The sequence below is a fragment of the Plectropomus leopardus genome, chromosome 7 (genome assembly GCF_008729295.1).
Source record: "Plectropomus leopardus isolate mb chromosome 7, YSFRI_Pleo_2.0, whole genome shotgun sequence".
Lineage (NCBI taxonomy): Eukaryota > Metazoa > Chordata > Actinopteri > Perciformes > Serranidae > Plectropomus > Plectropomus leopardus.
This window is the reverse complement of record NC_056469.1, coordinates 14981330-15004321: the sequence shown is the minus strand read 5'-3', so window position 1 is coordinate 15004321 and position 22992 is coordinate 14981330. Positions and strand designations below refer to the sequence as shown.

Sequence of the window (22992 nt, the reverse complement as noted above, 5' to 3'; positions counted from 1 at the left end):
TCAATTGCCATCATTGCTTTATTTTCTCTGCAACGCATTATAGTTGAATTACAACAAACTGTATGTCAGACTTTGGCAGAGAAACATGCGAAAAGCTGAACATCAGTCATAGCCAGTAAACTCTAGCACCACACTAACTAAGAAGAAAACTTTATAATACAATGAAAAACTTTCTGTTTAAAAAAAACCCCAACTCATTAGCCTTCCACAAATCTAAGAGCACAAACACAGTCATTTTAGCCAAAAAATCTTTCCCATCTCATTCTTTTCTTTTGGCTACAACATGCACAAAAAAACACTGTCATTTCAAGTCATAGAAGATCTACAGTCATTTGATTTATTTTCATCACACAGTGTCAAATCATGTTTCTATCATTTTAGGATCAAATATCTCTTCATCATTATTGAGCTTAGATAATCCAGTAATCAGACTAGTCTGGATCAAAACACAATATCCTATTATTGTTGACTACACAACAGTTACAGTGACACTGATTCATAAAACAATCTCATAATCTCTTAACCAAGATTAGGTTTGACTCCCAGACACAGAGCCAGCTCATTTCTCTGGATCTTTCCATCCTTGTTGACATCACAGTGACGTAGCAGAACGACTCGCAGTTTGTCCAGCTCAGAGCTCGTGAGGTTGGGCTGGAGAGAACAGAAGAGAGGAAGGGAGAGGGAAAGTAGGGATTCAAATCAGGTGTGGCATCACATTGTGTCCGCAGTAGATCCTCAAGGGTTTATAATTCTCAATTTCTCAGTCACAAATATTCGGAGTTGATGTAGCTGCATAGAGGGTTGTAGAAGGTAGATTTACTAGCCATTTTTTAAAGTTTAAAAAACAAAATTACATTTGTCCTTGATTTTGCTACATATTTTAAATAAATGGAGAAGAAATAGAATATATTGTATATTTTTTTGTAAACACTAATAAATAAATGTCAGAAAGCATGATTGCAAAAACACAGCAGCAAACTTACCCTGACCAGTCCCATCATGTCTTTGACAAAGCCGTCCACCTCAGGACCCTCCAGTGCTCCTGTCTTACTCTGAACAACAAAAAAGAGACAGAAAAAGAGAGACACGAGCGCGGATTACATTATCTAATTTGTATTTCACTTGCATTATTCAGTCATTCAGTTGTCTTCCTTTCCTTTTCTGGGTGTGTTCCTTTGGTTTATTGGTAGAGCTGGAACACCTCCCAGCATGCATTGGTCATATCATTAGTAAGTACCTCGGAGTGTGTGCCCATTAATCACATAGCTGCTGACATTGGATTTATTTGAAATGTCCACCCTCAGTCTGATTAGAAACCGAAGTACACCAGCACTACTTGACACTTTGCAGGGAAAATTTAATGCTTCTGACCTTCCCTCTCACTTCAGTTACGCAAACGCTCTTGCTTAAAAGCCATTCCAAATGAGACCAAAATAAGATATCGCCGTCTTGCCACGAGGCCACAGCTTTTTAATGCTAAAATCTATATCTTGACAAAGGTGCTGCTTGCTATGCTGTTAATTTAAGGGCTGGAAAAGGCAGCCTATGTGTGAAACATGACTGACTGGTGGCCTACATTGACCTCCGGACATGTTTCCAACCAGGCCATTAGCTCAACTATGACTTGACAATATGGACAAGGACATAAAATGATTTTACAGAATAGAGGAAGCTTATCAGTGATTCCTGCTCCGACTTATTGGCTCCTGTCTGGAGCTGTACTTTGAATGAGCCTGACAGAGTTACTCATCTTCCCAGAGAGTGACTTGACAACATAATGGGTGCTTTATTTTATTATGTTTCATTACAGAGGTAAGGGAGCTAATTGGACCCACTGTTGCTGAACCGAGTCCTCTTCTGGACACTCTATTATATTATGCAAAATTGAGAGTGTTATTAATTGGCGATCGAAAATGTTTAGTGGAGGCCCTGGCTGGAAAGCTTCTGAAGGAAGAGGTTTAAAGAAGGTGATTGTCTGTCGTCCTCCTCTCTGGCTTAGAAGTAGCTAGCATATAATTCAAACCTGCAACCTTTTGGTCAGCTTTCCTTACTGCTTTTCTTACCCATACCACTAAAAAATGTCTACAATTATTGAAAAAATTTCAGAACAGCAACAGAACATACTTCAGAGGTTGTTCACTGAACTGTCTACACTTTCACATGGTTTCTTTAAGGGCTGCCCCCAGAAAGTCAGAGATTTGAATCATCAGTCGGAGACCCCTCAGTCGACTAAGATAGCTTCAGACTTAACTGCGGCATGAGTGCTTTTGACTGTTTGCTACTCTTTGGTAGAGGCTGCAACATCCGCTGCAGCAATACAGAGGGGGAGACCTCTGCATTGTATGATTCTGAGAGAACATTATCTTCTCTCTTCTGCATATAAGTGGCGAATTTACAACTTATGGCAACTTAATATGACACAGCCTCTGGCTATCTGTTGTTAGTGCTATTAGCACGTTTACTAAATAACATAAATTACTCTGTCACACTGAACTGGGTCCCAAACTTAAACTGTAAAACTTTGCTTGGGGAAAAAAACAAATTGCAGAATAATCAATTCTGCAAATATATATCAAAAGCGAAATCTGATTCCACTGACATGATTCTGAGTCTGGTTCAGCCTTAATTTCTTAAAAATTGTGAAATGGCAGTTATCATCTGTGCTCCATCTGTCATTGTACTTACAACATCATAATGGTCAAAGATCTTCTGAAAGTCTCTCTTTCTCTCCTCTTTGCTGCAGGCCTTGGAAAATAGGAGAGGCGTTGTTAAAAAATTGAGAATATGAGAGCAGATAAATTCAATAAAAATAACAAAATACAGATATAACTTATTTAACTGTTGCAACATAATTTATTCATGTTGTCATCTGCCAAATATTAAACTGAAATGGACATTTTTTTTTTCTTCAACTTATTACAAAGTACATTTTCATTGCACAATGTATAGGCTACAGAAAACACCACTGGCATTTAAGTTTTCTAAAAGTTTAGACTTTAACATTGCAATTCTATCTGCCATTGCCGTGGGATCTCGCGGGAACATGAAGTCCTCGTTTTCAGCACCAAGGAAGTGTTTTTATTATTGCGCAAACAAACACAGTACAGAGTATTGTGCTTGATTTCCATGGTAGCCAGTGGGCGGTTAGTGTCACTCCAATTAGCAGATTATCAATATAAGTGGTTTGCAGTTGCTATCCCCAGTAGTGGAAATGACAGACAGTTGAATTAAGACGGTTGAAAAGTCTGTTCCCACTTTGAAGAATAAGATGAAGCACACACTTACATCCATCTTGAACTGGAGCAGGAAATTCTCCTCTAAAGCCAAGATCCTTATTGAAGAAGAAATACATATTTTAAGGGTTCAAGTTATCAAAGACAAAAACATTCTTGTTATTGAATTGTCGCCTTCTTTCTTTTGCAGGAAATTTAGGATAAAGTATAGGGCAGAGAAGATATGTGATATGAGGCCCATATTTTCATGTTCATTTCTATAAAAATTGATGACAGTTTAGAACATTGTTTTTTGTTATCAAAACTAACAGAGTTTAGTTATGTGTTCCTATGACAGTGTTTCCTCTACACTCATTTAGGAGTGGCGGCCCGCCACTCCTAAATCCTACCCGCCGCTCCTTCAAATGTCGTTTTTTTTTTTCTTTTCTTTTTTTAAATTACAAATACACCACCGCCGCATCACAGCACAGTCCTGCACTGCGTTGGGTGTCGTGAGTGCTGAGGCAGATAACTATCTTGCTCCGTATCTACTCTTTGGGGTAGATACCACCGCCCCCTCCCACCCCCCAACAGAACTAACTGGTGCCGACGTTAATTAGCTACTCGCATCCAGGCATCAGGTCGGAGAGTCAGAGGAGTGTCGGCTTGAAAATAGCGTGCAACTTACCGGAGAAAAGGTAGACTTATTAGCTTAAGAAAACGTATAATAGATTTTATTAGTTAAATAAACATTCGCATAATATTGATGGGCAGCTAAGGTTACGTAGCTTAAGTTAATTGGGCCCGGTGCCAACTCAACTCAGTGTCGCTAACGTGAGTAAACTAATTGATAGCATTAAGCGATATACACGCCATGATGTAACTGCTGACTGCATTTTCAGATGAGCTTGTTCAAATATTTTTCAAAGAAGAGAAAGACACCTGATGAGGATGGCGCTAGTCAGGTATCATTAGCCTTTTTACTGACTCAAATTATGATGGTTAGGTAAAAAATTATGTTCACACTTGTAATCAAATGTGATGTGAGTGTAAATTATCTAACGTTAATGTTTTATGTAATCGTATAAGACAAGTAACAGACAGGGAGGAGCAGTGCAAGTGAAGGAGAGCAGAGTGCAGGAGGGGGAGTGCCGAGTGAAGGAGCAGGAGAGCAAAGTGATGGTGCAGGAGAGAGAGATGAGAGTAGAGGAGAAAAACATAAAGGGAAACACAGGCTATCAGGCTGGGACCCTAAATGGGTTGAAAAAAAAAATAAAAAAAATAATAAAAATTATTGTTTCTATTTGTAGGTGAAGACTGACTTGAGAAACAGGCTGCAGGGGGATCACCCTGCAGCATGTATGCTGCTGAGCATCAACGGGCCACCTCTTGGGGAATTTCCGTACAACAGAGCCTTAGAGCTGTTCTACAAAAAACCAAGAAAAATCCATTGTTCTGAGCCTGGGTGCAAACTTTGCCACTGATTACAGCCCCATCAAGAAATTATTATTTATTGTTTTTATTATTTTATTGTTGAATTTTTGTTATTATTTTTTATTTTTACATTCAGCCTTTAAAAAGCGTCATTTGTTTACGCCGCCACGGCTCCCCGGAGAGCCTGCCCCCGCTGCTGAAAAAAATCCTAGAGGAAACACTGTATGATACTGAATAGTGCCACAAAGTGGCTGATGCTAAATGTTGTAGAATAAAGAAGCGGTGTAGAAATCTCCATTCAGTTCAGCTAGCTATCTGGAAGACCTGCTGCTGGGTCTCGTCACCCACACCAGCCCACGCTACACACCTGAAGCGCAACATCAGAATGTCTTATCCATATGCAGTGTTTATGTCTCTACATGCAAACTGGCTTACCAAAGCCCTCATTTTGAGATGGCATTTCGCAAAATTTGATCAAATCCCTCTTTTAAGGCTCTCTGAGTGTTGTGTATTGTGTAATGGAAGTACCTGGCCAAGTCGTTCAAATCCAAACAGCCATCCTTGTTTTTGTCAAAGATTTTCATCTGCAAGAGAAAGAAGATGTACTAAGAAACACGAAAAGAACTTCAGCAACTGTTAATCTCTCCATCTGAACTGTTGCTGTTTTTTCCCTAACACCACCTGTGACTCTAGAGCTGGCTCGTCATTCAATCTGACATCAAGCGTGAACCCAGTTCTTCCACATTGAAATCTGTGAAATAGTAGGAATAGGCTATCCGAGACTTTGGGTTTCCACAGAAGTAACCCAGGTTAATAAGAAATACCTTCTGTGTCACTCAGTCTTTTGGCAGTTGAAGCAACACATAAAATCTCCCGAAAATACTGTAAATCGCAAGTCAAAGTCCCTCCTACCAATAGTTTCATTTGGCAGAATAACTGATTGCAGCTGCTTAAATCTTTATACAGCTTTTATTTGTGACGGTAAATGTGTCAAAAATAATGTCTTGAGGACTGCTGTTGCCTACCATTTTGCCATTTCCATTAATGCACAGTAAACAAACTAGAACTTGCAAGCTGCCTGAAATTGCAGGATTTGACAGTTAAAACCAGTTCTACACAACGACATACAGTAGATGTAACACAGTCAGCAACAGTAACATGACTTATTCATCCAGCTGCACATAGAGGGGAAAGAGTTTATCTTAACGTATTTGTCAACACTTTGCTGTCAGATTGCCTTAACAACTGGCTAAAAACAGTATAACTACCATTGTGTCTGTGTACTCCTCCAGCTTCTCCGATGACACTTCCTTGTGATGTTGTTGGAATAGGTCTTTCAGGAAAGCCTAAATGACAAAAGTTTGTCTCAAACTGGGACAATAAACAATCAAATCCAGTGGGTGATATACAACTACACACAATTAACTAGCACATTTTACACACAGTATACAGTACTTCATTTAAGCACATTGCATTATGTACTGAGGAAGAAGAGAAATATCTCAGTGTGACAGAACAGGAAATAGTGGTTGAGTCAGTCTCAATGCCACTGCTGATGGTTGTTCCTCGAACAGAAGAGAGATATGTTATTGTTTCGGTAGTGCATTGCTGAGTAACAACCTTACCTTGAGCTCCCGAGCCGAAATGTAGCCGCTGCAGTCAACATCATACTTCCTCCATATCTACAGCGGGCAGGAAAGGGCAGATCAACAATGCTTACATGCAATGTGCATTGGGTATAGGTGCATTTGAAGTAGTAGGAATACAGCTAACTTAATGCCACCATAAAAAGTGTCATCATAGCTGGTCATGTCAGTCTTTTATGTTTTTTTTTTGTAGCGCTGAAATATTACACGATTACAGGTATTATAGGTATAAAATACATAATTCTTACGTTTAAAAACAGCCTGAAATAGACATTATTAAAGTAAAATAGAACCACAGTGAATTTAACATTAAAACTGTGCACTGGTGTCAGTCAGGTTAGAAGCCTTTGTTGGCCTGTTGCTGGTCAGTCTGGCTTTAACGTTTAAGCTTGAAAATATTAATATGTTTCGTCTTACCTGGCATTATCATTTTCTCAGAATTTTGATCTATTTCATTGTTGGTGTTATAGGCTCAGAATTAAAGAAGTGCTTGAATTCTTGAATGTTTTCATCTAATTATGTTACAATTAGGTTAATCTGTCGAGTAAGCTCATGTGTGACATGTTTTTGAGTCCCAACTAAACACTATGTGGTATATGTCTATGTACACCAGTGAATAGGAAGTCCCATATCATAGTTAATCTGGTGATGACACGTAACAACCGTCAGTCACATACACTTTATTTTCTGTATGTCTTGGCCTATCAGGATACGTTTGTATTGGGGTGTAACGATCCAATGTTATTGATGCAAAGTGAAAACATCTACACATATAGTCATCTTTAAGATACACAAAAGGATATTTACTAGAGCTGCACAATTAATCAAAACATTAATGAATAAGACAATAAGGTCATAAAAACAGGAGCTACATTTTTTTGGTAAAGGTTGAATGTGTCACAACATACGATTATAAATAAAGCATTATGGTGATACACGGGTGTGTGTGTGGGTGCGGGAATAAAGTCCAATATATATATATATATATATATATATATATATATATTGTAGTGAAAGTGAAATGCAAAAATTACCAATCCAACTTAAATGGAGATGTATACTGCGATCACAGTATCTTTCACATTATTTACAATATGATTATTTTGGAACATTGTGCAGCCCCAATTTTTAGTGATATTGTCTCATATAAATCATAGGCCCCAGAATTATATCATATTGAAATTGTACCATGGCAAACTTTTTTTATGTCAGCAAATAGATTATTGTTGTCCAAAGAATTAATGTTATAGAAAATTGTGATGAAACTTGTGATTTACTCTTTAGTCTTTGTGGTTTCAATGTTAAACTTAAACTGTTAAATCTTAACTGTTCATTTTCCCTATCAGTGACACATTGTAGTTGACATATTTCTAATAGTTGAAATTACTGATGGGTAAAACTTGTTTTTTATCGTATTGTCACATCACATAATGATGTTTTGGTACAGTCTTTGATGTTACCTTCATGAAGTCAACACTGTTATCCAGAGGAGCTTCTCTGCGGAAAATCAACAGGAAGTTCTCGTCCTCAGGGAGGATCATATTGGCCAACTGGAAAACAGGACAGAGAGCAGAGGTCAGAGCAGATAGTATTGATTGGATAATGATGTGAGCGTTTCATCTCTTCAAGTCTTGTCCATTTTGTTCTCGGAGAGTAACAATTGCCACCCAGTTTACAGCAGTCATACATACAGATTCCAGAACAGATAAGTATAACTGGTCTGGTCTCATATTTTCGATCAGGACAGGGTAACTGTATTTCCTACAGAAGAAATGGATCCAATCAAACTACTGACAATGAGGTCTGTGGATTATTGTGATAAGTTGTGACACTGTACATAGAAAGATATGTTTTATTTCTATTTACCCCAAATGTATCAAGGTAGCAGCAGAAGTTTTAGCAGCAGATATCTCACAACCCCTGCAAAGTGAAATTACCTGTATGGTTAGATACAAGGGCCACATGAGACTTCATGTTATACTCTCATTTGGATGACTAACGCTGCACCAGCTCATCCTGGCTGCTCTCCAGCTCATGATACTCCTCTCTTGTCTGTCCTTTTTTAATAGTATAAGCCTTCCATTAGCAGATTAAACTGGGCCTCATCAATCTATTTACAATACAAGGTGAAACTGCGGCCATTTACTTTACAAACAGACAGAACCAGCGCAATGCACCAACAGTGATGCCAACTATAGAAGACCCAGACGGTCAGGAAAGAAACGCAGGTCAGCACACTTTAAAAAAATCTTGCCATTTGTTTTTTCTTTTTTCCTGCCAACATGTGTCAGTAAAGCAACAATATATGGGAGGGTGAGTTCATTACCTAGTTATCTGTTGACTGAAGGTTGTAGTTTATTTGTTGTGCATAGAAGAGTTGGCAGTTGCTGGGAATAAATAATAAATCTTGGAACAAAGCAACATACTAATGTTCTGCCCTTTGTAAACAGCATACATTACACAAACACGCATAACAACAGTACCTACTGTAGTGTTACTTAAATTATGTAAGAAGACGGCATAAACCAGAGATGGATGACAGGTTGAAACTCTCATTTCATCAAACATCCACCCACCTAAGTGTCTTAGACTATAACAGAGGCCCCACCAGATCTTCTTAGTTAGGTAGTACAATATATGCGTGATATAATGTACAGTTGCATACCCTAGTAGTAGTGCAGTGCGAAGTGAGTGGGTTAGTGTTTCTGTAGTTGTATAAATGTCATATTTTTCTTGTCTGATAGTGGGCACTGTGTCTGACAGATCAGTCACATGATGCTGAGAGGAGTAACAGCAGTTCATGCAGCTATCACACAGCACACTACCACTTTGTGATAGACTTGCTTGCTAACTTCCTTCCTAATGCTATTCATAGAGCAGAGGCACCAGTGTAAGGGGAAAGAGCATTGCTTTAGAGGTAAATATTAGTCAGCACATTGTAGCATACTGTAAATAAAAAAAATCGAATCCACAAGTCTAAATTTTTACTGTTGGCTGTTGGTTGTGCTGTGCAGAACAATTTCTGTCAATACCATTTAGAATGTCTGTTTCTGAGCTATATTCATTAAAGCTGGAGTAGGCAGGTTTTTTTTGGCATGTATTGGCAAAAATTTCATAATTTTCTTAGAGCATATTGCAATTTTTATGGACTGAAAGAACACTAGGCTGCACCTCCTCTTGGCTCCATTTGTAGGCTTTAGAAAATCTAGGCCCTGACGGGAGACTTTGGCCAATCGCAGGGAACTTCAGGGAGAGGGCGTTCCTATTGGCTGTAGATGCGCGCACACATCTCCTGCACATGACATTAGATTGTTTCAGTGTTGGACTATTCTGCAGAGAAAGTTTCTGTTCCAGTAATAACTGCCAACACTGCAAAGCAACCCAAAAAAGAAAGATGTCTTATCAAAAAGAGCGTCCAAAAGAGAGCCTGACAATAAATGCAATAAAATATGTGTCAGTATCAGAAAGGAGTTTCAGAGATTAAAAAAAAATCCATCCATCCATCCATTTTCTTCCGCTTATCTGGAGTCGGGTTGCGGGGGCAGCAGCCTAAGCAGGGAAGCCCAGACTTCCCTCTCCCCGGCCACCAGCTTTTCCCGGGGGATCCCGAGGCGTTCCCAGGCCAGCTGAGACCCAGCATGTCCTGGGTCTTCCCCGGGGCCTCCTACCGGTGGGAAGTGCCCTGAACACCTCACCAGGGAGGTGTCCGGGAGGCATCCTAATTAGATACCTGAGCCACCTCATCTGGCTCTTCTCAATGTGGAGGAGCAGCGCTCTACTCCAAGCTCCTCCCGGATGACCGAGCTTCTCACCCTATCTCTAAGGGAGAGCCCAGCCACCCTACGGAGGAAGCTCATTTCGGCCGCTTGTACCCACAATCTTGTTCTTTTGGTCACTACCCAAAGCTCGTGACCATAGGTGAGGTAGGAACGAAGATCGACCAGTAAATGCAGAGCTTTGCCTTTCGGCTCAGCTCCCTCTTCACCACGACAGATCGGTGCAGAGTCAGCATTACTAAAGGGCACTCCACCCTTTTCCGGTGCTCTCATCCCGGCCACTTCACACTCAGGCCAGACTCCGGACACTGGATCAGCAAACTCTCTGTTACTGCAGTTATACAGACTAGATCAGGCCCTGCTGGTTGTCACCAGCTTAGTGTTCTGGGATGTGCACTGGCCGAATTCAAGGCACTACAGTCACCAAAGTTCTGTCTCCAGAGCTGCTGCCTGTTCTCCTCCTGGTGAAACAGTCCACGGTGTCAGGTTAGGTTTATGTATATTTATATATTATACATTTGGAAAAAAAAGAGAACATTGATATAAAATCAAATAAAAGCGGTTGTGTGCATCCCTTGACAGCAGGGTGTACAGCTACAAAGAGGTTTGACCACACTGTTCCTGCACCAGCCACTGCACATCAGTGTTATTGGCAGACATGTATTGATTTTTGTTTCTTCCAGTTTTATGAGTAAGAGCCAAAGCATTTGGGATCTGTGGGTGCAATGCATTAAGCAATTGGTAATGAATGGGCACAAGTTTCTTTTAGAATAAAAGAAAATGCGCTTAATTGCATTGATGAAGCACTGCTGCTGTGCCAAGAGCCACATCAATTACTAGGAGTGGGGGCAAGAAAGCTATCTAATCAAAATATGGCTTTAGATTTCTGGGAAACAGCTGCAGCTTGTTAAGCTGCCAGTCAAGCTTGATTTAATTTAATAAACTGACTCAAACAAAAAGTCATTTGATAATCAGCCTTCATTAATAAGAAAGCAAAAGTCCTACGTGGGAAACCAAAGAGATCATTGGGTACTTTCCCATTAAGATTAGATTTAAATGTAAATGTGGTGCATATTGTGTGTGTGTATATATATATTTATATATGTTAGGTATTTAATTTAGATATATGGTTTTAGTGCTGCTCTCCTGGCTGTCACTGCAGGATAACTTGACCCTCAGCAGTGCCGGAAATGAGTTTCCATTCCTCTTGAAAATGGTACAAGCTGGGTTACTGTTATGGGTACATGAGATAAATAAAAGATGAAGAGGAAATGCAGCAGAAGAGGGAGGTGTCATAGAGAAAGACAGAGGGTGGAGTGGAGACGATGAAGATGGTGTAGAATGAAGCGGAAGTTAGGCTGTGAAGCCTATGTGCAGATGACTGAGAAATAGAGAGGTGGTGTTGTAAGGGAGCTGACCATTATAGCGTCATCCTGGATGTTGCTTAACTGGTTAACACCATATGATAGTCATTGTCTGGACTGATATAATATAGAGGAGACATTTATAAGTTGGTACTTCACCTTTACTTAATATAAAGTACCCTGCCTTTAGTCGAAAGGAAAATAATTATTAAGTGAATCAGGGGGCAATTTTAGACACATAAATTGCACATTACCTCATGAATCTGTAGTTTCCCATCAGCAGTGACATCATAGGCAGACATAAACCTTTGCTTCAGCCTTTGGACTCTCTCTTCAGTCACTTTCTCCTGTAGAGACACAACAGGTTAAAATGTAACATCAATTGTCTTGCCCCAAAGCCTACATTAACCGGATGATACAGTGTATATGTTCAGGCAAAATGAAACGGTGTACACAGTGATTTATAGGGGGGAAAAAACAACTTGTATTTTACACTGCTTCCTTTTTAAATCATGCCTTTGAGAATCAAAACAGTATAAACAGTATATTGAAGAACAAACCCTTAACTGGCTGAGTCACGGTTATTTTAAGCAATGTCACCATGGATACTCCTTTGAGCTCACATTTTTTTCTCAACCCAGGGCTACCTGCTTATAAAGGGTTAATGCAGCTCCTTCTAGAAGTCCTTGGTCTACCCACTCTTTCTAATTCAACAAACAGAGAGCATGGTGCTTTATTTTGCAAACACTTGCCTCACTTGCCTGTAATTTTTCGTCCATGACAAGATGAAATATTTCCAACACACATTGTCATTCTTGTGTATTTTGTAATGCATTTTGAGAGTGTTAGATATGACTGTCTTTAGCTGCAGCAAACTGTAATTCTGCAAAAAAAACCCCAGTGGAATACATGATACCTATCATGTGACTTTCTCATCAGTTTAACGCCACTGTGTTATAGATAATGAAGAGTCAGGAAGTACTTTCACATGTGAAACGTGATGAACAGCAGCATGTGGAGTATGAACATATTCTAGCAGATTATAAATAACTATAAACTGAATGAAAAAGCTGCAAAGAAACTGTTTTTTTTTTATCTGACTTAAGAATCACATTTCCTTTTCCTGTTCAACCAGAGCTCAGACAAAAGCTTGAAGCAATTAAGTGTGAGAATATTGTCAGCTATTGAAGTTATTTAGCAGATAATTTTCCAGTGTCTCTTTGCAACCCCCCATCAATGTACTGTAGCTATAGAAACCTGTTTATCTATGGTGCTGAATGCTGTATCATTGTTTCATGTAGTGCAGAGAGCACACAGGCTGCAGACTAGCAGGTGCCTGGTCCTTGCCCATTACAGAAAAACAACTATTTGTCTTCAGTATTGCCTTTCTGTCAGACACTCCTGTTTGGCGCCAGTAGTCCCTTCTTGCAAATGGGCCATTCCATATTTTTGAAGGGGGAGGGCATGGTGCAAAAAACGGGAGGCATGTCAAATATTTTTTTAAGCACTTGTTAGGGACTTTTTTTTTTCTCTTTTTCCGTTGGCTTAGGGGATGGACATACTGGACAGATTGTTGTATTTGGTATTGATTTTTTACTGGCCTCTGAAATTCAAATTGTGCTAGCAGCTTTGAAAGCCTTTTTTTGTTTTAATTGTCTAAATTACACTATTTGTTATAACCAGAGACGATAAAAGAGATATTAAAATAGGATTTTTAAAGTTAAAAAGGTCCTTGAGCAGATCAGGTGTGATAAAAGTAACTAAATATAAGCTTTAAAATAGTGATATTTCAACATTACTTTCATTTACATGTCTCATTAAATGTTTTGCCAAAAATTTTCACTTACCAGTTCCTGTAAAAAATATCTAATTCTGTGGTATTGCATGCATTACAATAATGCTGCAAGGCATTTTCAACTTAAGGATTTTAATGACAACTTTTCACTCTGAAATAGCATGGATACATTTTTATATAACTGCGCCCTTAAATGGTGCTAATGTCATTCAGGCCAGCCGCTGCTGCCACTGTTGTATATAGTTTATTATGCAAAGTGATCATTGTATGCACATTGTCACAGTCTGTTCTGCCTCTCCTGCAGCTGTGGGATCTTCAGTCAAGCCAGTATTTCAGCAGCCTCACTATACTCAGTCTTTGCCAAATTGTCTTCACCCCCCCCCCTCAATAAAATAAAGAACAGTCCCTGAGCGGGAGTTTTTAAAGTGCATATTAATATTTGACTGAACTGCATAACAAACTTTAATGATGTCTTGGCTTTACTGGTAACTATCAAATGCAAATTAATTTACGACTGTGTTACTTCATGCAGGGGAAATCTGCATAATTACTGGATGTGTTGCACTCGAGCTAATGGAAAGACAAAAAGGTCGAAAGACACCATGTGGTTAATGTCACCCAGTGGTTGAATGTAATATAAGAGAATGACTGTGCCATGAAAAACGCACAACAGTACTTATCCTTGGGGCATTTATGATGGAAAGCAAACATCAGAGACAAAGTGACATGTGGTAGGTGGTCTGTTTGTTTTAGTACAACCCCATTAGTATCCGCGGGAGTCCAATCACTCGCGCAAACACACACTGGAGCGTGTACTATTAGGTGTATGCCCATTTGGTTTTCCATTATAACTGGTTAGGAGCTTTTCCTTTGACAGGGACCAGAGCTCTTAAATTGTGTTGAGTCTTACATTGTTAGTCACCCCACCCATCCAGATTACTGCATTGAGGTTCAGCTGCCCACACAACAGAGATCACAAGTGCTGCAAAGTCTGTATCCAAAGCCAAATGAATTTCCGAGACGAAGGGCTGGATGGTACGGAGAACATTAAATATCACAATATTGACGTAATACATCCATATCAGTGATACAATGGTATTTTAGGGTTGACTATTTGCGCTTTCACAATTTATTTTAAACAGTAAAATTAAAAAAAAATTTAAAAAATTGTTGGGTAGGTGGATATATTGACCTCTAAAACCAGGAAAAGACAACACTTAGGATGTAACGATATCCAAAACCTAATACTATATCTAATCTCATATTACAGTACTGATATAATATCGATATATTGCCAAGGCGCTACCTAAGAGCTGATTTTAGATTTAATGCTGGCCAATTGTCTTACTTTAAACAATTAACATAAACATGATAAATTATGCATAACATTTATTTTAATTTTTTTTTTTTTAATAAATTGTTGCTTGTACTCGGAGAACAGGTGCAATAGAGTAACTATCAGAAGAGAAACAAAGAGATGTAGCAAATGTAGGCTTTATTTCACACAATCATGTTATTGTTTATGCACTGTATTGAATTGTTATCACAAGTAATGGATGAATTCATCCCAAGTGGACTTACCTGTGGACCCAGTCTCTTCATCATGTGACGGAAAAAGTCATCGAGCTCTTTGCCCTCAATGTAGCCATTATCTGTAAAATGAAAAAAACAAATCCTTGGGTTATAAAAGCAATGAGGCCAGTCTTAATTTTACTCAAAACTCAAGTACTGAGTGAGAGCTAAAAAATAAAGTCACAAAGTGACTCTATCTCTGCCAAAGTATTTTTATACCCTGAGTTTCTAAGTCTTTCTGCTTCTTGTTACTGTGCACCTTTCTATCTGTATTAAGCCTCTTTGAGACATGTCAGATGTATGTGAAATTCCAGTTTGTAAGATTTACATAGGACAGAATAGTGTCTAGGACAGAAACAGTAAATTAATAATTAAAGTTTATCATTTTACAATGAAAAAAATATTTAGCTTAAGATCAGTAATTATTTTCTTCAGTGGGGACAAATTTGTCATCAAAAACAAAGACAGTCTTAGTCTCTCAGTCAACAGAAGAAGAAAATAATACACTATTGTTCCAAATATTTTCAGCATATTTATGGCAAAAAGAAATTAACATTTCATTATTGTCCTCACCATCTGCATCAAAGTGTTGCCAGATTTCCAGGAAACCAGCTGCATCCAGGTTATCAAAAGCACTGTCCATTTTAATAGAGAAGGACAAAGTGAGATGAGGACTGAGGTGACAAACTGTGTTGCACTGTTCAGTCTGCTTGCTTGACATATTCTCTCTCTGACTAAGTAAAAACCACACCCCCTCTGGGTGTGAGTGTGAGGGAGAAAGCGTACTGTAACACTGTATTCGCCATCTGGTGGCTTTATCGCTATACTACAAAGCAGATCTTCAACAAAAGCTACAAAAAAACAAAAAAAACAAACAAACGACAAAGCACAGATTTTAAAGCCTGTAAAATTATTTTAATCAATGTTAATATTCACATGAAGAAATGTCCAACATCAGCAGAAAGACTTAATCAAACATATTGATCCATGACAAAATGGAACAAATATCAAGACTGATAATGAGCATGTCACATGTCATATGCATTTTTTTTCCAGCTCAGAGAGAATGTTTTGCATCATCTTTTTTTGAGTCATGGTGAAAGTAACATTACATTGATTACATGTAACAACAAATTAATACATACAAAGAGTTAATTTCTACATTTATGAACACAATGTACATGTGAGAGGAAAAGAAAATGTTCAAGACATCACCGGCCACTGTTTTTTATTCCAAATAAGTTACAAACAAACCCCTAGTATAGTAGTGTACTTAGTACCAAAACAAAATAGGATTTGTTGTGTTCACATAGGCGTGTGAATGTATCACAGTGTGTATATTACACGTGCGTATATTACACATACATATATACACACGCACACTCCTACATGTATGAAAGCACATATATACATACAGTACAGCTCATAGCCACATCATGCAGTCACACACACATGTAGACTCAATGCTACTGGTTATTTTCACTTTTTCCACTCTTCGTGCACCAACATAAAATAAGTGGATGCTCATTTTTTCAGGAGTGAACAGATCAGTCTTTCGCACAACTTGACAGAAACACAGCCAGCTGCTTCTGAAATCCCAAACAGAAAGCAAATACAGAGATGTATCCGCATGATTTCCTTGCATTTGGAAAATGTAGACACACAGCCATGTTCACTTTAAACATATGTTAAAGTAGTGTTTTTTTTTCTTTTCAGTGTGCTGGCACACATTTCAAATAAAAAGTTATGTTTGTTTTTTCAGAGTTAGACTTTTAATCAAAGCAGTTTATGGCATCAGAGAATAGATTGACTATATACAGCAAGAACAGTGTTATTTTTGAGCCATGATTAGTGACAAAGAAGCGACATCTTATCAGAGTCCTAAAAAAAGACATCGTTAGACACCATAGGAAAAGGTGCACCAGACCTTTGGCCCTGACTTTTTTCTTGTACAGTACAACAAAATACAAATTGTGCCCCTTTCACACTGCGCATAAAGATTGAGCTTGTATGCACAGTTTGGCACACAACTAGATAGTTAAAAGTTCCAGTAATTCCACAGTGGTTAATGTGACACAATGAAATGGTAGATGGATCTCACATACAGATGCTTTTGAGGTACAATGCTGCAGCCATGTCATATACAGTAGGATAATGGCAGAAATGAGGCAGATTTTTATGTTTATGACATGCCAGCAGTTCTGTCATCGGTCAAATTAGAGCTGAAGTGATTAATTGATAAGTTGTCAACAATTACTTGCCAACTTATCTGATAATCTATTTATCAGTTTCAGTATTTTTTAAAGAAAAAAAGTCAGAATTCTCAGATTCCAGCTTCTTAGTTGTGAATATTTTCTGGTGTATTTACTCCTCTGTGACAATAAACTGAATCTCTCAAAATACTCTTCAGTTACAGCCCTAGTTTTTATGGAAGTTAGTTGGATAAGGGTTAAAATACTGTGAATTGACAGTTTAGTTAGCATTATATTCATTAAATTTGAGTTAACTATATGTTAATATTGCATATCCAAACCTATCTCCACACCCTGTTTTAGTGCTTTGTCAGCACTGGAAAAAGGTCTGGCTGAAACTGTCGTACCTTGCACAAAGGGAAAAAACTTTTTGGTTGTTTGTATTTCTTTGAAACAATCACAGTTGTTTTGGGCAGTGCCCTCAAAAATGTGACAGGAGGGAACTTGTTTTGATGGAACATTTGGACATGGAGAGGCGAGCCCTGGCATTTAAAAGGGAAAATGCCTGCTTAATAAACGTGTGATTAAACCTTAAAGGAGGTTTAAGCATGTGGGTTGCTCACTCTGAAGTTGTTGTTGTTGTTGTTGTTGTTGTTGAATCATGCACAGCGCTAAAATAAAATGTGGAGATAAATCTGGCTATGTGACTTGTTCCGCTTGGCAACAAGGATTTAGAAACAGTTAGATGCAGATAGCGGAAGGGGAGGAAAATTGTATTTAAAATAGGCTGCATCCTGTGAGTCAGACTAATATTCCTTGAATTTTAGACTGATGTGAGGCATTCATATTTGTTTACTGTTTTAAGGTAATTTTAGAAAAATCTCAGTTACAGTAATGACTTGGATTTTAATGGTATTTAGAAGTTTACAGGTAATTACTGTTACTCCAATATGACATGAATGCAGCATTATCTATTGCAAATAGGTTGTCTGTCCCAACCTATTTTTCCAGTCTTAGTTAAACTGCATGGCTTTAAATCAAAGAAAACAATCCAACAATAAGGGTATGAACTGTAGCGGTATGAGTTACCCCAAAATCTCCAGATATATATAAAAAAAGATGAATTATTTTGAACACCAGGTCTTTTTGAGCTTCTGTTGGTTGACTGTGCAGCAGTGTGAAAAGGGCATTTCTTGCGTTTAAAAGACAAAGACAAGAGGAATCAGCCTGAGAGCTTTGTTGGTGTTGTGTAGCAATTAGCTCCTGAAATTGCTAGATACATAATAGCCTGGAGGTCCATGTGGTCAAAACACAGCTACCTCCAGTGCACTTTCACTTCAGGCACTGCATTCAATTTATATTTTACATTTTTAAACAAAGGTCAACTTGTTTTATAGGTTGAATTTCAAAACATTGTCATTGCAGAGAATGAAGTGAAAGTGAACTGAATTTGAAAACCCTGGAGGTCAAATCTGAAGTGTTTAAAGGCTGGAATTCCCTCAGTGTCCCGCTTTCACACAAAGATCAGACTGAAGAGGCTATTGTCAAAATCTGGATCAAAAAAGCTGCTGAAATAGGAAGTAAAAGTCTTCCATTTTACCTTCAAGCAGATTATCTGACATTCCTCTTTTTCAGCAAATTCTTTGCATTCATTGGACCATCAGCACACCAGGGAAATAAATGCAAGAGTGAAATAAGGAGGGAGCAATCTATCTGTCTTTAAGAGCAACACAGAGTCTGCAGGACTGTGTAGTTTAATGCTTAATAGTCTCATTTGTTTTGAGGAGTATCAGCTATAAATGAAGCTGTTTGTTGTTGTTTTTTTTTTTTTACATGAAAAAACTCAAATATTTACGATAGCGCTCTGTATTGCACTTTAAAGACAGATACTCCTCTCCCATATAAACAGCGCATAAAAGATATCTGCATTGTAAAGGTATTTTAATATAAATGTTATTTTTTCCACAGTGTCTAAACGCACAGAACAGTGTTAGTTAACAGTGCTGAAGCCTTATTGATTGGTTATCAGTGAAGTTTAAGTGTACCACAGTCCTCTTAAAGCAACACTTCATACGGTCACTCCAACTCTCTCACACGAAGACAAACGATTTCGGTTGGGATGATTGCTATGGTCTATAGCTGTCATTCAAGAGTCCAGGTAGTCTTCTCTGAGTGACATTTAGTTTTGCTGATAGGAAGCTACATGAAAAGTGTGTTTCTGATTTGTGGTGGGCTGAGATTCTCAGCTGAAACTGTTTTTTTCCTGAAAAAGAAAATAAAGAATTGCATAATGGATTCAGTCACCTCTGACATAACTTGCTGAAAATAGCATATAGAAAAATCTATACAAATATATTGAATGATAAAATGCCATTGGGTCCTGGTCTGGTCGTATGTTTGAGTTAAAGTACAGTACAGTGATCCTGGTATTATTGTTACATCTGTTTGGTCCCTGGGAGAGGAGCTACTGCAACAAAAAGGAACAAGACGGTAGATCATTAGTTAAAGAAAGAGATTTTTGATGTACACTCATAGTTTCACATTCTCTCTGTCTCTCTCTGTGCTTTGCATAAAAGTCTGCAGGTTCCTGAAAGCATCTTTTTTTTTCTTCTAGTGGTTTACAAACGTGTCATTCAGGTTTCAGTATTTATGAGCAGAGTGTACCCCAGGAATCATTCCTCAAATCCTGAAAAGTTTCATCATTTAGAAGTGTGAGATTTTCACCTGACAGCAGAGAGTAGAACGACAAAAAGGAGAAAAGGCTGTTTGTGAGAAGGAAGCTCTTAGGAGACTTTTGCACAGTTTGGTTTACTAGGTGACTGAAAAGTTTACTGGAGATATTCCCCAAAGTGTCAATATCAATTTTTTTTCATAGATTATCAAACTAATTTTAATTTGACACAGTGTATTACTTGATACTACAGCAGGTCTTCCTGCAAACCAAACATGATTTGTACTTTGCGGTCAGACAGGACCTACAGGTACAACCTCTAATATAAATGAAAACATATTGATGAGATTCCCCCTTAGTCGCTTTTCTAAAGGAAAATGTGAGGCTTGTCAACAGATTTTTGCTGTAAATTTGTTTTACTCATATTAAAATAAAGTCTTTGTCTGCCTCCTCCCCAGAGTCTGACGACTTCTTGCCCGCTGCCTTGTCCTTGTCTGGGTTTGAAGATTGGTCCTTGGTCTTAAAGGAGCCATGATCCTCGGAGTTGGCACGGAGAGCGCTGGGTCGCTGAACAGAGTCTGACACAGACCCCGCCCTCACTGAAAACAAGAGACAGAGAAGATTAAATTGACAGTGAGTGTTGACATTGCTTTGAGAAAAGATTTTTTCTTGGTACATGTAACTGTAATTAAAAGGTAACTTTGGAATTTTTCAACTTGGACCCTATTTCCCCAATTTTTTTGTGCCTTAAGTGACTAATGGGAACAACAAATTTTAAATCTGGTCCTGTATTTAGCAAAACCCCAGCAGTCAGCAACACATAAACAGGCTGCAGTGTAATCCCTGTGGGTAGCTGGAATCACTGAATCATTTGATACGCATACATATAAAACAACACAGATTTTATCAAATGAAAAACAAAAGCACGCCAACAGTTTCAAAAGACAATTCTTATTTGCCTGAAAGCAAAATCATGCTCATTAACATGAATCAGATGTGTGTATCTCTAACAGACCACAGAGGGGAGAGTCACAACATACAGTAGAGAAAAAAGGGAAGGGAGGAGGAGCAGAGAGAAGAAAGTGAGACCAAAGGAGAGAATATAATGCACAAAAAGAGCAAAGACAAAAATCACCAGGCTGACTGTTACATAGTTGATAACACTGCTGTCAAATCCTGACGGTGACATCAAACATCTACCAGTCTATCTAGAGAAAATCTGCTCTTTGCAAAGGACAGGTTTTTGGTGAGGGATAGAAAAATGGAACTGCTAATGTGTTTGGAGGAAGATGCTTTTTTGATTTTTGATCAAATGTTCATCTCGCTGCAGTTGAAAATCTATTTATTTATTGGTGTTAACACCATGACGTGAATGGGCTAAGTGAAGATAACGCAAAGATTTTGACAGAGAGTTTGTGACCCACCATCCTGAGTGTTTTTGTTGGCAGAGCCTCCAGTCTGGCCCTCTTTGTCTTTCTCTGACATCGTCCTCTTCAGTGTGGAAGGAAGAACTGTGACCTTGGGAGACACACCGCCACTGCTGGGGGAATCTGAACTCTCATCTGTCAGAAAACAAATATTATCAACTTAAAACAAATAATATCTCATCTGTCATACAATCTCACAGGAAGATAAAAACAGAATTACTGCAGTAACAATCCCCCCCCCAGTGTGTTAATCATGCTCAGACTTGTACCTATGCTCCTGCTGGTACTGCTGGTCCTTGGCTTCTGTGGGATGGTGGGCCGGGCAGCCAGAGCGGGCTTTGCCCCCTGTGGCACTGGTGGTTTTGGACTTACTGATCCCCCAGGGGAACTGGAGGAAGACGTAGCCCTGAGACGAGGGGCTGGGTCGGGCTTGGTTTCGCCACGAGGAGGGGTCTTCTCTGGAGAACCAGTTGGAGGGTCTGATTTATTAATGGAGCCACTGGGAGACCTGCTTTCTGAAATGACGGGCTGGGGCTTGGCTGCTGACACACAGAAAGAAAAAGTTTAAAAAAAAGAAGTTTATGCAATGTATGAAAACAGATCACAAAAAATTAACATGGAAATAAAAAAACTAGGTGCAGGTGTTCATGAATCATTAACGTTTAAGTTGAAAGTTAACTTTTCCATGTTTTCTTGACAGGTAAGATCACTTACCTGTCGCATTGCTGTCAGGCCTGTCGGGGCTGGAAGACTGGGGGAGACACAAGGACAAAACATTTGATTACTATATGCACGAGTTCAGAACGGTGAGAATTTTTTAATTTTATTTTTTAACCCATTACCTTGTATGGTTAAATACATAAATAAACACTGTGCAAAATGTTATTGCCACCTTTTTGAGTATGACATGATTTACACGTTGTAGTCAGTTTCAAATCAAATATATTTTTAGTTTGAAGCTTTTATTTTAGCAGTGATGGGGGGGGCAGTGAAAGTGCTCATGTACACGTAACACTGCCAAGCAACATTCAAACAGAAGGGGGCGTCTTTGTGTTAGAAAATGCTCAGGATACAGCTCACACACCCCAGCTTTGTATTAATGACCTGCCACTTGAATAGCTCTCTCCATTTCACCTGCATACGCACATGCACACACGCACACACACACACACACACACACACACACACACACACACACACACACACAATAAGAAACTTACCACACACACACACACACACACACACACACACACACACCTGGAAGCAAGCCAGCACAAGCAGATGGCGGTAGAAGCTTTAGTGCCACTGATACAAGGTCAGAAAATTCCCTAATGCCGCTAACACCATAAACCTCTTACTGTACTACACACACTGTGATGGCCCTATTATACATCTAGTGAACACATTTACAGGTGGTAGCAACTCATATTTCAGACACTGATGCATCAATAGTGAACCAAACATAACAAACAAAAACAATTATGTTATCTCGCTAATTCTACTGCCTTTGAATCACATAAGCATTTATTTTAAGTAATTAAATATCTCAATTTTTGCTTTTGAAGAAATTAACATGTGAATGTTGAAAAGAGAGAACTCATAGTTTAAGGCATTTTAGTGAATGTGGGAATTTTAAAGGTGAAATATTCCCACCACATTTACATCCTGCAGTGAGTCATGACAGAGAATTTGCATATCGGCGTACTGTCTTGTCTTCACTTAGTCCATTTGCTGTTCATGCCTCCATCTCTTCCACTCTGCACTTCCCACCTGCTTTCACCTTGTTGTCTGGCAGAATATCAGAGTTGTTTTTGTTTTATGTCAACATGTTGACAGGCGCAATGACTAGCCTGAAGATAAACAGTCTCAGCATCTGTGTGCGCGCCTGTGTCTGCGCTTCTTA

General features: G+C 38.7%; 2 protein-coding genes across 3 annotated transcripts in view; both read right to left on the bottom strand.

Moving 5' to 3' along the window:
* On the bottom strand, positions 1-15483 carry scgn (secretagogin, EF-hand calcium binding protein). The gene is made up of 11 exons (XM_042490103.1): positions 15373-15483; positions 14809-14879; positions 11687-11779; positions 7753-7842; positions 6272-6328; positions 5915-5992; positions 5175-5230; positions 3286-3331; positions 2686-2745; positions 984-1052; positions 1-651 (listed from the first exon to the last, which is right to left on the bottom strand). The coding sequence occupies exons 1-11, from the start codon at positions 15440-15442 to the stop codon at positions 520-522; spliced, it is 822 nt and encodes a 273-aa protein (XP_042346037.1). The 5' UTR covers positions 15443-15483; the 3' UTR covers positions 1-519.
* Positions 15484-18915: 3432 nt separating this feature from the next.
* The window catches only part of LOC121945717 (F-actin-uncapping protein LRRC16A-like), an 81301-nt gene continuing 77224 nt past the window's right edge, over positions 18916-22992 (bottom strand). Inside the window, exons 35-38 of one of the 2 annotated variants that reach the window (XM_042490014.1) lie at positions 21804-21840; positions 21359-21631; positions 21087-21224; positions 18916-20261 (exon numbers count right to left, since the gene is read on the bottom strand). In XM_042490014.1, coding sequence (XP_042345948.1) covers positions 20083-20261; positions 21087-21224; positions 21359-21631; positions 21804-21840 — 627 coding nt within the window. In that variant the 3' untranslated portion in view covers positions 18916-20082. The remainder of the gene's footprint in view (positions 20262-21086; positions 21225-21358; positions 21632-21803; positions 21841-22992) is intronic. The other variant, XM_042490015.1, reaches the window with a different exon arrangement.